This window comes from Debaryomyces fabryi, assembly GCF_001447935.2.
Source record: "Debaryomyces fabryi strain CBS 789 chromosome Unknown contig00092, whole genome shotgun sequence".
NCBI lineage: Eukaryota > Fungi > Ascomycota > Pichiomycetes > Serinales > Debaryomycetaceae > Debaryomyces > Debaryomyces fabryi.
In genome coordinates, this window is record NW_015385518.1 from 1 (window position 1) to 13629 (window position 13629).

Below are 13629 nucleotides of genomic sequence, written 5' to 3' on the forward strand. Positions count from 1 at the left end.
GTGAAGTTTTTGTATGACCCGACCTTGGGTTCCGGGGTAGAAATACCCACATGAGCCTCGTAAATCTTTATACCATCATTGCTTTCAATTCTCGGTCTCTCGTTCTTGAACTTATATGTTTCATTTGGGTCAGGATTCCAAAATCTTCCCTCATATAAGTTGTTTTCGGTAGAAGGTGTAGCCCTTGTCAACCATGGACATAATCTGTAGATTCGTTCCCCACTTGCTGTGACCATTGAAATCTTGTATTTGGAATCATGAGGAACAGCAAACTCATTATTCTCTGTAGGGGGGATTGTCAATGACCAAAGTCCAAAATCATTAACTTCCTTCAATTTATGGGTGTTAATGTTCCAATTATTAAAATCCCCAACCAAGGAAACCTCACTCACATTTGGAATATACTCGTTGATGAACACTTCTTTAGTATCCCAGTTAGCATGTAAACCATATTTTTCATAAGCAGATGCAAAGTCCGTTAAACTACCTTCATTTTGCTTAAATTCGTCGTACCATTTTCTCAAATTTAATTGACGATTTATCAATTGCCCTGAAAAGGGTTCTAACCAAGGGTCTAAGTTCAATGCGCCTTTAATCAAGGATTGATTACTTTTCTCTGAACCTGTGGAACTTGTAGCTAACGGCATTCTATTAATTTTTTATTTCAATGAGTTGTCTAAGAAAAAATGAAAGAAATTCGACAATTCCTATAGAAGAGAATGTTCAATGAATTATAGATAACGCCTTATAGTCCTCCGTAAGACGCCCCCAACATTTATGCTGGGTGGTCCTGTATATAATCAATTATCAACAGAAATGTCTAATTATACAATAACTCTATATCTATATAGATGTAAAATAAGTATATAGGTGTATAGAATGAAGTGGTTGACAACCAGGCCACTATCTGAATCTTTGGTTTAATATTCTTTCTGCCCCCGCCTCTTCATATTCTTGCTTGCTGACCCACATTTGATGGAAGGTACCTAATGAGGCAAGAACACTACCACCAATCCAGGCTTGATTGAACCTTTCAGAAGAGTTACCCACTGCATGTAATCTTATCTTCAAACCTGGATTCGAATTAGATAATTCGGAGTATAATCTTTCGGTCAATTGTGGAATTAATGAGACACCACCGGTGACGATAATATTGTGTGCAACAGATGATCTTAAATCAATATCGATAGTTGATAGAGTGTGGGTTATCAAGTGAGTCAAGCCTCTAATTTGGGAAGCCTTACTCGAGGATTTTTTTGCATCGGTAGGAGGAGGCGTTGATTGATTTGATTCTGCTTTACGGGCTCTCTTCAAGGGCTTGTAATCGTCGTACGAATTGGTTAATGATAACTCACCATTATTTGGTGGATACTTATTTGCGAGGTCAGGGTTATTAAATTTGTAGCTTTGTGGGTCAAATAACGAGTCGGCCAATTGAAATCTTTCAAGACATAATTCTAATGATTGCCCAGTTGGTAATTCAAATAGCCTCTTATTGGAATCTTGAGAATAGATTTCCTTTAAGCTGTTAGCTTGACTAGCGTTTGATGTATGGAATTTCTTTTCTGGTACTTCCAACATAGTTTCCTTAAACTCGTGCCAGATATTCTGTTTCTGGTAATCATCAAATGATTGGGTTATATTATCTGGTAAATCACGGACAGTATATTTGCTTTCTTCTGGATACACCGTTGGTGTCTTGCTCTTTATTCTGTATCTGTTTTCGAACTTAACCCCCGAGAATTTATTAGTTAGCAAGTCTTCTATCTGGTCATTTAAATATTGACCGGCATAATTTGTTTTCATAGAATTTTTCAACAACGAAATACCATCAATCACTGGAGTTACACTCACAGAATCATGGCCAATGTCCACAACAAGACAATTCGGTCTTCCTTGCTGGAACGATATACATGTTGGTGATTTTGCTAAAAACAATGCTGGAAAGTCAAAGTTCTCGTAGAATGTTTCAAGTAACGTTTGGCGGTATTGAGGAGTACACCACACCGGCTCAGTAATTAAAATAGGCTGCTCTTTATAGTTCAAAGTCAAAACCGTATCAAAATAATAACTATATTGTTCAATTGCAGCTTCCCAGTCAATAATCACCGAATCTTTCAATATCGGGTTGATGTTGTAATTAGATCTTGGAATATTAATCGATTCACCGAATATTTTTGAGCTCTTTGATTTCCCATTATTTTTCTTGTTGTCTAATTCCATAGCATTTTCGCTGGGTGAAGCGTAGTACGATGGTGTTATGATCTTAGGAAAGTCATCTCCTGCGTATCCGATTCTTGTATGATAAGAGCTTGAATCCAATACGATAGCATTAATCTCATCTCCTCCGTAAACAGAGGCATTATTGCCACTCGACGACATGTTTTATTCTCTTGCTATACGTAGATATTCCGAAGAACCAGTTCTAGGACACTTATTGTTGAAGGTTCAAAAGCTGAAAATTGAAGAAGTCATGTGATCATTTACAAAATAAGAATTCATTGTAATTAATACATAAAGAGTTTAGACAAATAGTCCTAAAAGTTCAGAGGGAAAGTCCCTAAAACAAAACGTAATAGAGAAAGGTAATAAGCCAAATTTCTAAATAAATATATGCAAATCAAATTATAAAATTTTTGACTCAGCATCGATAATCTTCATCAAAAATTCAATTTCTAATCTCTTTCTACCTTCCTTGACCCAGTCATCAGCCAACTTTCTTGACCAACCCTTTAAGTTAGCAACTTCTTCAACGGCAACATCTAATTCGCCTCTGGCTAAACTAGATTCTACTCTACCAATAACTGATTCAATGTCTTTGCCATCTGGCTTAGCACCTTTAACAGGGAATAATAACTTGGAGAAAAGCATTGAGGACAAGTGGCCCAATAAACCTGCATTTGGAGGTAATAAAGATGCAGATCTTAATTCAGGAACCAATTGTTCCCAACGGGTTAACAATTGAGGAGTGGACAAAATGGAGTGCGTTGATTCTCTAGAAAGTAATGGCTGTAAGTCTTGCAAGGCCAAGGCTATCAATTCATCGTTCGATTCGGAAGAAATCTTTGCTAAGTTTTCAACATAAGGGCTGATCAATCTTGGCTTTTCCAGTTCTGAAGATGTACCTAACAATAATGTTTTCAACTTAGTTAAAGATTGTTGGATTAATGACTTTTGATGGTTAGTGACCAATTGAGATTCTAAAGCAGTTGAAAAGTTTTCTAAATCGGTTACTCTAGAGTTCAACTTTTCCAAGTTGGCTAATCTACCATCTCTTTCTTGATCGATTTTATCTTTGATTAATTTTTCGAAATTTTTAGTTTGTTCAACTCTCATCATCGACACAGCGTTAACAGCGGCCTGAGAAATAGTCTGCTTAGTAGCTTCGATTTCCTGGTTCAATCTAGAGCCAAGTTTCTTCTCCATTTGCGCCTTTTCGTGGTGGAATTGGTGTAACAAGTTTTCAGTCAATTCCAATTCTTTCTTGGTATAAGATGATAACAATTCACTTTGCGATATTTTTAATTTGCTTTGCAATTCTTCGTCAAAACTCAGGGTCAATGAGTTCAATTTGCTGGATAACTTGCTAACGTTTTCGGTAATTTCTCTGATCAATGATTCGTTCTTAGAACCAGTGTGCGAACCAGCATCAATGGATAAGATTAAATCATTAAAAGACTTTATGGTGGACTTAATTGAAGAATCAACAGAGGAAGCAATGCCTTTGTCTAATTGAATTAATGGTAAATGCTCAACGCTCCTATGGACAGTCTCAACTGGCTTCTGTAATTGTTCTGCTGGTGTAGGGGCAGAAGTCTCATCTGAAACCGGTTGTCTTGGTCTAACACCAGAATGCGTTCCCAATTTTTTCTTGGTTTCCTCGATCAAGTTTTCACCCCTCGATTCCAATTCATGGGTAAATTCGTCAATCTTAGCCTTTGATGGAAACTTGAAGTCAAAATCAGAGATCTTTTGTTGTGCTCCCTTCAACTGCTTCTTCAAGTCTTCAATTGACCCGTGTTCAATCACATTCAACAACTCTTCATAGTATGGTGGCTGCTTGTCGATGATGAAATCCATAACCTTGTCATTTTTGGTAGCAACAAATAAAGTTCCCCCATAAACAACCGATGCCCAAAACGCAGTCTTAAACAACAATCCCGTCAACGAAAACTTCTTTTTTTGTCCTTGATTTCCTCCTTTGTTACCACCTTTATTTCCACCTTCCACAACAACAACTGGGGTCGTTGGCACTTTTACTGGTGGTGGTGTTTGATTATTTGGTACAGTAAAACGTATCGACGAATTAGAGATGCTACGAACATCAAATTTGTTCGAGTTAACAACAACTCTGCGTACACTTGTGCGAATCATAATATTGGATATCGAAGAATATGTATATGTTAACAATATATCTAATTGCAACCCTATAATTCCGTTGGTTGTTAGAATCCAATCATATTCGAAATTTTCCATCTTTGGAGATTCTCGACACAAAACTGAATCTGGTCATGTGCACAATAAGGATCTGAAAAATGGCACTTAAAGACACCAAAACACTAAGGAACCCTTTCTAAAGGCACATTTAAGGCTCTTTAGAGAAATATTCAATAGCTGAAAATGACAATTACACCTGGAAAACTATACCCACCTCAACCTTCGACGGTTCGGGCCCAATCGCTTCATTTGTCGTACGATCCGATTAATGATAGAATTGCTTATCCTAACGGGAAATCGATCATTGTAAGACCATTAGACCCCAAGAATACAACGATAGACGCCAGACAGTTCACCAAGCATGTCCATACCACGACTGCTGCTACTTTTGCTCCATCTGGGAATTACATTGCGTCTGGTGACGAATCAGGACAGGTGAAGATCTGGGATACTGCGGTATTGGGAGGAAGCTCAGATGGGAAGGAATCGAGTTTTGAACAACCATACATTAAAAGTGAGTTTCAGATACTTTCTGGTCCAATTAAGGACATTGCTTGGGATGCAGACAATTCGAGAGTAATTGCAGTTGGTCAGGGTAAAGATAAATTCGGGCATTGTTTCACCTGGGACTCGGGGAATTCGATTGGGGAGATCCAAGGACATTCTTCCACTATAAATGCAGTAGCCATAAAACCACAAAGACCATACAGAGCTGCGACTGTGAGTGACGATAAAGCGTTGGTGTTCTTCAACGGGCCACCATTTAAATTCGACAAGAGTATTAGAGGTAACCACACAAACACCATTAGAGATGTCAGTTTTTCGCCTGATGGAAAATGGTTGGTGAGTGTAGGTTCGGATAGACTTATAGTTATTTATGATGGTAAGACCGGTGAATTTGTCACGAAAATTGAAAATGCTCATGATGGAGGTATCTTTGGTGTAAGCTGGTTCAAGGATTCATCGAAATTCGTCACCTGCTCTGCCGATAACACTATTAAATCATGGGATGTTGAATCGGCAAAATTAGGTGAAACCTATGTTATTGATTCCTCTGTGACAGTTGATAACCAACAAGTCGGTGTTATCGTTGCCAACGATTACATTGTTTCCCTCTCATTCAATGGTAATTTAAACTATTTCAAAGAGAATGAAAAGGATTTGGTATTTGTTCTTTCTGGTCATCAGCAACCATTGACTACTGTAAAATATAAATCTGAAAATGAATTATTATTTACCGGAGGCTCCGATGGTAGTATTTACCAAAGAGAAGTTGGCGAGAAAGACAAATCCACATTGAATCCAATCCCAAGTGCTATCGGTGATTCTAAAACGAAGCATGGAAATTATGTGGTCGACATAGTCTCCTCTGGTAAGGAGGAATTGATTACTTCTGGTTGGGATGATACTCTTAAGATCTGGAATGATAAGGATTTGGCCACTACTATACCATTAGAATCCGGCCAACCAAAACAAGTTCTTCAAGTAACTGAAAGTTCAGTAATCGTATTATTTGAATCAAAACTTGAACTATACTCAAAAACCGCCGGCAGCTTAAATAAGGTCACGGCTGTCGATTTGGAATTCTCGGCATCCAGCATTGCATTTGTTTCGTCAAATAAATTACTTGTGACAAACTTAACATCAAACACTGTCGAAGAATACAGTATTGACTCCAGCTCAATTACCAAGCTGTCAACTAGCTTCCCGCAAGGACGTGCTCCTCCTACTTTAGTTCGTGTATCCCCAGATGGTAAATATGCGGCTGTTGCTGATAGCTCTGGTAAGTATACAGTCTATAATACCAGCGATCGTTCAGTAGTCACTACTCGTTGGGCATTCCATAGTAGCAAGGTTCTTGACGCTAAGTGGACTAACGACTCTAAGTTTATTATTAGTGTTGGATTGGACAGTGGGATTTTCATCTATTCTGTCGAAAAGCCTTCGAAAGTCTTGAAGTTTCCATTGGCTCATCAAAATGGTGTATCTGGCGTAGAATGGACTGCTTATGAATTTAACGACAAAAAATCGGCCACCTTTATTACTACTGGCCTGGATGGTGTTATAAAGACCTGGAATGTGGATCTAAGTGTTTACTAGATTTAGAATTAGTTTTAGAGATTTTAATGGATTTTCTATTTTTTGAGTCTATTCGAAGAGAATTCTAAATTGTTTCATACTGTAGAGTGCCCAGATTCATGAATCAAAAACACATGTGCTTGCTATTATAGGTGAACAACGGAAACCAGCTTGCTTTGTCTTATCCGTCAAACACCCATACTGCAACCTCTCGATTTTGGCATCAATAATAACACTCCAAATTAATTTTAAAAATCTTATTTAAAATAAATTATTTCATTTTAATTACACGAGTACTTAATTCCCCTATGATATACAACAATATATCCCCTATTGCTATATATATATTCTATGATTGCAAAAGTATTGTAGGTATGTTATAAAATTTATAGTGGGTCAGGTGACCCAGCTGAAAAAATTTAAACTCATCTCAATATAAGATGGAAATAGTACCTTTGCAACTACTTAACTTATTGTCTTATTGAATTATTTGCATAGCTATAAAGCATTCCATGTCATCAAGTAAAGAAAGAGTACCACAAGTAAGGAACCCAACTTTACCTTCTCAAACTACTCCAGAACAGAGGTATTGGAGGGGATTCTCAAGTCCGCAATTAGTTAAAGAGAATTATCCGATCACCAGTATCCATTTCAATCCCGTCTCTCCAAATGATTTTGCTGTTACTTCGTCAACTAGGATCCAGGTTTTTTCGTCGAAGACAAGACAGGTTATAAAAACATTTTCCAGATTTAAGGATACAGTATATTCTGGTGAATACAGGTATGATGGAAAATTACTTGTTGCAGCTGATGCCAGTGGTTTAGTAACGATTTTTGACAGTTATCAACCACGTTCATTATTGGTTAGTTTAAGTCCTTCGAGTCATCCAACGCATGTTGCTAAATTTCACCCAACTATTGGGAATCAATTAATTACTGGATCAGACGACAGAATAGTCAGATTGTATGATATTTCGCAAACTACCAAAGGCCCAATAACAGAATTCAATGATTCCTACCATGGTGACTATATAAGAAGTGCCAATTTTATTCCAGGTAATCCAAATTTAATCACAACTGGGTGTTATGATGGTATAGTGAGAATTTTTGATACCAGACAGCAGCAACTTGTGGCTAAATTCAGCCAGGGAAATCCAGTTGAGGATCTTTTGGCATTGTCACCAACTACATTAGTAAGTGCTGGTGGTCCTCAAGTTAAAATATGGGACTTGACTAGAGGTTCACAGATCAATGAATTGAACAATTTCACCAAGACAGCTACTACATTACATAATACTGGCGATAGAGGATTACTTGTGGGATCATTGGATGGCCACGTTAAGATATTCGACTCAAGCTCATCTAATTGGGATGTTAAGTTTGGATGGAAATTTGGAAGTGGTGGTGTTTTAAGTTGTGGTGTTTCACCTTCACCTAATCATAAGCATTTCGTTACTGGTTTGACATCAGGTTTAATATCTATACGTACTAGAAAGACCGAGCCTAAAGTTCAACAAGGTGTTAAGGAGTTCAAATCTAATGCATACAACAGAATGATGAGAGGTTCCGATTACTTAGGTGAAGAAGAACACCGTATCATTAATTCGTCTACCACTCAGACTAAGAAATTAAAACAATTCGAGAAGCATTTAAATGCCTTCAGATGGTCAGAAGCATTAGATAGTGCTTTCGCGACTGGTTTACCCAAAGAGCAAACTGTTACAGTATTAAACGAATTAAAGAAGAGAGGTAAAATCAGAATTTCGTTGTATGGTAGAGATGAAATATCATTATTGCCAATTTTGCAGTGGTTTACTAAGAATTTAGAAGACGTAAGATCTATTAATTTAATTTGTGATTTTATTGGTGTGATGCTAGAAATGTATGGAACGTTGATCGATAAGAGTGCCGTGTTGGAAGAAAGTTTTGCAACTTTGTTGAAAAGAATCAATATTGAGATTAAAAAGTGTAAAGAAGCTAATGAAATAGGTGGTATGCTTGAACTATTAACAGTTTAAATTCTTTGCATAATTATAGACATGCATATATATATTCATTCGTGTAACATAGAAATTTAATTTTTTATCTAATAACCCATTCTTCTCTTTCTTTTCTTTTTTTTCTTGCTATCTGATTCCTTCTTATTTCCCATAACCACAGATCTACAGTGATCTGAGCAGAACCATTTTTGCTTTCCAGTGGTATACTTTAAAGCATCTACTCTATTCAATAACCCAACACATTTATAGTGAAACCAATCCCCGTTAGGGCAAGACTCTTCGTTATCGCAACCAATCATATCCCCAAATGACGGCTGTTTACAAAAGCAATAGACATTGTTATCTTCTTCCACCGCAGGAGCAGATTCAAACATAGGTTCTGGTTGAGGTAATATAACCTGTTGACGTGACTTCTTACTCTTATCTTTCTTTTGAGCAGGTTTTTTAACCCTATTAGTACTGAGAGAGCCCTTCTTATTGGGTATCTTAAGCACTAGTTTTATTCCCGATGGTGCACGAATAGAATTCACCTTCGTTCTCATAGATTGTTCTTTTAATGCCTCTCGCTGTGATACTAAGGGGTGTGCCCTATAATGTTCCTTTAATTGCGCTCTTAATTGGTTATTAGCAGAATTATGATCTATTTCCATCCCTGACTCCCTAGAAGAATTGGCTATGGTGTGTAATTGTTGTAATTCATCTTTCAATGATAATTTATGTGTAATTAACTGATTGTATAATGCTTTTGATTCTTCTATGGATTCATCATTAAGTACACGTAGCTTCTTCTTTATCAATAGTATTTCTGGTATTATTTCTTTCTTATCTACCCCTTCTTGGTTTGGTGCCTGCAATTTTAATAGTAATGAGTTGAGTTTAGTTTTTTGATGATCTAAAGATACATTACACGCTTGAACAAGCCAAAGAGAACGTATAACGTCACAAGGTAAATGATCTACCGTTGATATGAATGCACTGTTTATCGAAGATGAATGCTGTACTACCGATGTTATAATTTGTTCTTCCATTTTATCACCATGTTTATTTATTTTATATTAGAGCTTCTTTATATTTACATATTTTATGTCAGTGCGATAAAAAAGCCGTACAAGCTACAATAATACTGATTTAAAAAGGATGTTCATAGATTACTATTAAATTAAACACAGAGTATATAATAATGGAAAGCTACGAAACACTTAATGAAGATATTAGAAAATTAGTAAAGTAGTATAAGGTATTAAACTAAATTGCTTATTTTTCTAAGTCCTTCTTTAAGGTACCTAAGAAAGCGTGCTTTTCAGCTGGGGTTTGGAATCTACCCTTACCGAACTTAGAGGCGGTATCGATCCACTTCAAGTTAACGTTTTCAGTGGCTCTTCTGGAGGTGTCAACGTATAAGGACTTTCTTAAGGTGACAACTCTCTTCTTGATACCTGGGATAGAACCCTTCAATAAGACGAAATCGTTCTTAACGTTACCGTATCTAACGAAACCACCCATTGGGTTAATGGTCTTCTTGGTTCTGTCGAATTCAGTGGCACCACTGGATTCGTCACCAGCGGAACCGACTCTGTAAACCTTGTGGTTAATAGAGGTTCTGTGGTGGAAACCGTTTTGACCGGCTCTGGCAACAGTCCATTGGACGTTAGCTGGATGCCAAGCACCAATACAAGCAACCTTTCTTAAACCTCTGTGGGTCTTTCTTGGTAACTTCTTGGTACCCCATCTGTGGGTAACACCTTCGAAACCGTGACCCTTGGTGACGGCAACAACATCAACCATTTCGTCCTTTTCGAAAACGGAGTCAACGGAAACAGTCTTTTCAAAGTGTTCCTTGGCCCAGTCAACCTTGTCGGAGACGGAACCACCGTTAACTTGGATTTCAGCTAAGTGAGCCTTCTTTTGAGCTAATGGGGTCTTCTTGATTTGGGTGTGAGCTAAGACTCTGACAACAGAAGCGTACTTCTTGATTCTGGCTAATTCTCTTTCAACTTGAGCACCATCTTGAGCGTACTTAGCAGAGTACTTGGTGAAAGCCTTCTTCTTGGACTTGTACCAGTTCTTGTAGAATCTTCTTCTAACTTCTTCGGACAAGTGTTCAGCCCAGACAGTGGTCAAGGATCTTAAACCTCTTGGGGTTTCAACGTAACCAACAACACCAACAACAACTAATGGTGGAGTGTCAACAACGGTAGCAGCTTCGACGATTTCACGCTTGTGCATCTTAGAACCTGGACGGTCTAAGTCTCTGACAACGGTGGTCATACCGGCCTTGTAACCTAAGAAAGCAGTTAAAGCAACTGGCTTAGACTTGACATCCTTTGGGAAAGACTTAACTCTACCTCTGATGTTGGCAGATCTCTTTCTTGGTAAGAATCCTAAAGAACCGTGACGTGGGGCTTCGAACTTTCTGTGAGACATATTATACTATACTCTAATGTTATTAACAACTGAAGAAAGAAAGACTTCTAATGAAAAATTTTAGTTAGAAGCTTTATGTACGAATGAGAAGTGAAAAATTTTTTGGAAAATTTTCAAGTCGTGTAAAACTCAAATATTCTCAAAGGGCTCAGGGGTTTCTGGAAGGACTCGAAATTACTGAGGATACTGATAATTACGCTGGCTTCTGATAGTCTAATGAAAATGGTGTAATATACATAGGAAATATATATAAATAAACTTCTAGGAGTTATGAAAATTAAGGAAAGGTAACGGTAAGAAATAAATAAGAACACTAGAAATATGGAAGAAGAAAAAATGTATCGAGCATAATTCAAAATGGCTGTGAAAAACAAACTCAAGGTTCCAGACAGGAGATTTTGAAAAAGAATCAGTAAGCATATATCTTACTTATGTTATCTAAGCTGCCGATAAACGATTGATTATGCAATGCACAAAAGTGGGTTCATTTTTTCTTGACTTGAATGATTTTCTTCAACGCTAATCTGGCATCGCCAGAATCGTCAGACGCAGACGAGGCAGTCGATGGAGTCAGCGATGATGGAGGTAATGCACCGTCAAGAGACCTCTTTGGCTTGGAACCGTTGGTCATGAGACTAGTCATACACACCGTGTTTTGAATCGGGGGCTGTTGGGGAGATTGCACTTGATGACCTCCGGAAACGCCGCTCATAAAGAACTCTTGGTTTGATAAGAACTGCGAATTGTTGATGTTCTTCTTTTGCTGTGGGGAATTGATGCTCATAATAGAATACATCATTGAATTGAAATTTGGAGTCAAATTAAAATTTAGATTGGAAGGAGTCAATCCCGTTGAGAGGAAATAGTTGTCCTTCTGCTTAGGAGTTTGCGGTAATTGTGAATGCGTTTTTTCTGGTAAGGAGTCATTTGTATACTCATTAATAGATGTCAAATTAGATGCAGAGCTTAATGCGTTGGAAGAAACCCCGGTAATGTCAGAATGGTGTCTTCTCAAAATCCCTGGATGTGACACCGACTTGTCACCATCTTCGTTCTTGGCACTAATGGCGAATCTCTTGTAGTTTTGAGAAACCTGGTTAGTTTCAAGACCAATGGTTGAGTCTATTCTTGCCAAATCCATTTCTTTAATAGGGCTTTCAGAAAATTTCTGTTCGAATAACTCTACATTTGATACCTTAGGTTGCTTTTTCTCGTTCTTCTTTACATCATTTGACTGAAAGAAATCATTTGATAACACTGCCTTACCCAGATCGTCAATAGTAAGCTTGAGTTGAAAGTCATTATTATTTTCTAACGGCTTGCTTACGGGCACGATTTCTTTCGTAATAGCAACAGGAGGTAACAAGTTCTTAGTTTCATTATTTGTTTTTTCAGTTGTCTCTGGCACGTAATTTTCGTTTCCAAAAAACATATATGATGAGTTGACTATCGATTTAGCACTGCTACTAGTCGGAGTGGGAAAAACATTTTTTGGGTTGTGAATACTAGGAGTGGACAACATATCTGGCTGACGATACAGAATATTCAGAGATTTAAGTGGTGGAGAGCCATAACCATTCGATTGAACATTATCACGAGAATTAGATTGAGTAATCATCGAAATGTTATCCAAGGTTTGAGAATTAATCAGATGGTACGGCGTAAACGTCGACCCATCGATAGCTCCTGATAAAGGAGTTACCATCAATTCATGCTTTAGTTTCTTCTGTCCTGCAGACGATTCCACACTCATAGAGCTCTTGCTTCTCTTTCTCTTTGAATTAGGAGAAACCCTCATCAAAGGGGTGAACACGTCTGGCGCACCTCTTTTGACAATCATATTCGAGTTGTTCTCTGCCGTAGGACTGTTGCACATTGGAGAAGTGTTCACATTGATATTGAGGGTTGTTGTAATCTTGTTACTTAATGAATCTGCTTTCGGTGGTCTTCCTCTCTTCTTCTTCGCTGAGGGAGTCACATTAATCGACGATGTCGGCGACGACGAAGATGGAAATGGAAATGACATGCGTAATGCCAGTGAAATCACCAAGTTATTACTATTATCAAATAAGGGATCGAGAGCTGTTAGGTTGGTCATATATCAAAATTTCATAAAACTGCTCCCTTAATCTATGGTGATGTTCTATATCTTATACTGTCCAAAATCACCCAACTGTAGTTTTCCTACTGTATCTAAATGATTATCTTTATAACTAATATTTGATACTGACTGTACTGATGTACAATATTCGGGAAAAACGATTTGCTATATACTTACGTATTAAATAAAATTTAACTCCTTGTATCTTTAGTTCATAATAAAAAAAGTACGGCCCTATCGCGATTTTGAAAATTTTTCAGGGTGCACAATTCCTAGACTAGGCAAAGATGTCGATTAACTGAAACTAAAGGCTATACTCCCCATGGATGTACATATTGCTGTATGTATGCATACAATAGAGGGAAGATTGTGGTTAGATTATAGAAGCACCTATTTTGGCCGAAGGCAGGAGATAAACGTAACGAAACCAGCATGAGCCAAAACGCGTGTAATAAGTTTTCCGAATGCGGATAAATTACTACTGGTGCCATATGTTATCAACAATTGGTTATAATCCAATGAACATTCTCTGAAAGCACGTCTACAGACCAATTAAGGTTTCGTAATACATCACCTTGTACGATGATC

At 37.6% G+C, this 13629-nt stretch overlaps 8 protein-coding genes across 8 annotated transcripts; 2 read left to right on the plus strand and 6 right to left on the minus strand.

The window, feature by feature from the left end:
* Positions 1–73: 73 nt before the first annotated feature.
* On the minus strand, positions 74–647 carry AC631_03891 (uncharacterized protein; the record flags this gene model as incomplete). The annotated part of the gene is made up of 1 exon (XM_015612720.1): positions 74–647. A coding segment is annotated over one exon (574 nt), but the record flags the coding sequence as incomplete, so codon positions are not given.
* A 256-nt stretch (positions 648–903) lies between these two features.
* Positions 904–2382, minus strand: ARP4 (Arp4p; the record flags this gene model as incomplete). Its single annotated transcript, XM_015612721.1, has 1 exon — positions 904–2382. The coding sequence occupies one exon, from the start codon at positions 2380–2382 to the stop codon at positions 904–906; it is 1479 nt and encodes a 492-aa protein (XP_015466429.1).
* A 243-nt stretch (positions 2383–2625) lies between these two features.
* AC631_03893 (uncharacterized protein) lies at positions 2626–4476 on the minus strand (the record flags this gene model as incomplete). The annotated part of the gene is made up of 1 exon (XM_015612722.1): positions 2626–4476. The coding sequence occupies one exon, from the start codon at positions 4474–4476 to the stop codon at positions 2626–2628; it is 1851 nt and encodes a 616-aa protein (XP_015466430.1).
* Positions 4477–4620: 144 nt separating this feature from the next.
* Positions 4621–6537, plus strand: AC631_03894 (uncharacterized protein; the record flags this gene model as incomplete). Its single annotated transcript, XM_015612723.1, has 1 exon — positions 4621–6537. The coding sequence occupies one exon, from the start codon at positions 4621–4623 to the stop codon at positions 6535–6537; it is 1917 nt and encodes a 638-aa protein (XP_015466431.1).
* Positions 6538–7028: 491 nt separating this feature from the next.
* On the plus strand, positions 7029–8534 carry UTP15 (snoRNA-binding rRNA-processing protein; the record flags this gene model as incomplete). The annotated part of the gene is made up of 1 exon (XM_015612724.1): positions 7029–8534. One exon carries the CDS (start codon positions 7029–7031, stop codon positions 8532–8534), a length of 1506 nt encoding a protein of 501 aa, XP_015466432.1.
* A 68-nt stretch (positions 8535–8602) lies between these two features.
* On the minus strand, positions 8603–9544 carry AC631_03896 (uncharacterized protein; the record flags this gene model as incomplete). The annotated part of the gene is made up of 1 exon (XM_015612725.1): positions 8603–9544. One exon carries the CDS (start codon positions 9542–9544, stop codon positions 8603–8605), a length of 942 nt encoding a protein of 313 aa, XP_015466433.1.
* A 226-nt stretch (positions 9545–9770) lies between these two features.
* RPL3 (60S ribosomal protein uL3) lies at positions 9771–10940 on the minus strand (the record flags this gene model as incomplete). Its single annotated transcript, XM_015612726.1, has 1 exon — positions 9771–10940. The coding sequence occupies one exon, from the start codon at positions 10938–10940 to the stop codon at positions 9771–9773; it is 1170 nt and encodes a 389-aa protein (XP_015466434.1).
* Positions 10941–11424: 484 nt separating this feature from the next.
* On the minus strand, positions 11425–13038 carry AC631_03898 (uncharacterized protein; the record flags this gene model as incomplete). The annotated part of the gene is made up of 1 exon (XM_015612727.1): positions 11425–13038. The coding sequence occupies one exon, from the start codon at positions 13036–13038 to the stop codon at positions 11425–11427; it is 1614 nt and encodes a 537-aa protein (XP_015466435.1).
* Positions 13039–13629: the final 591 nt, after the last annotated feature.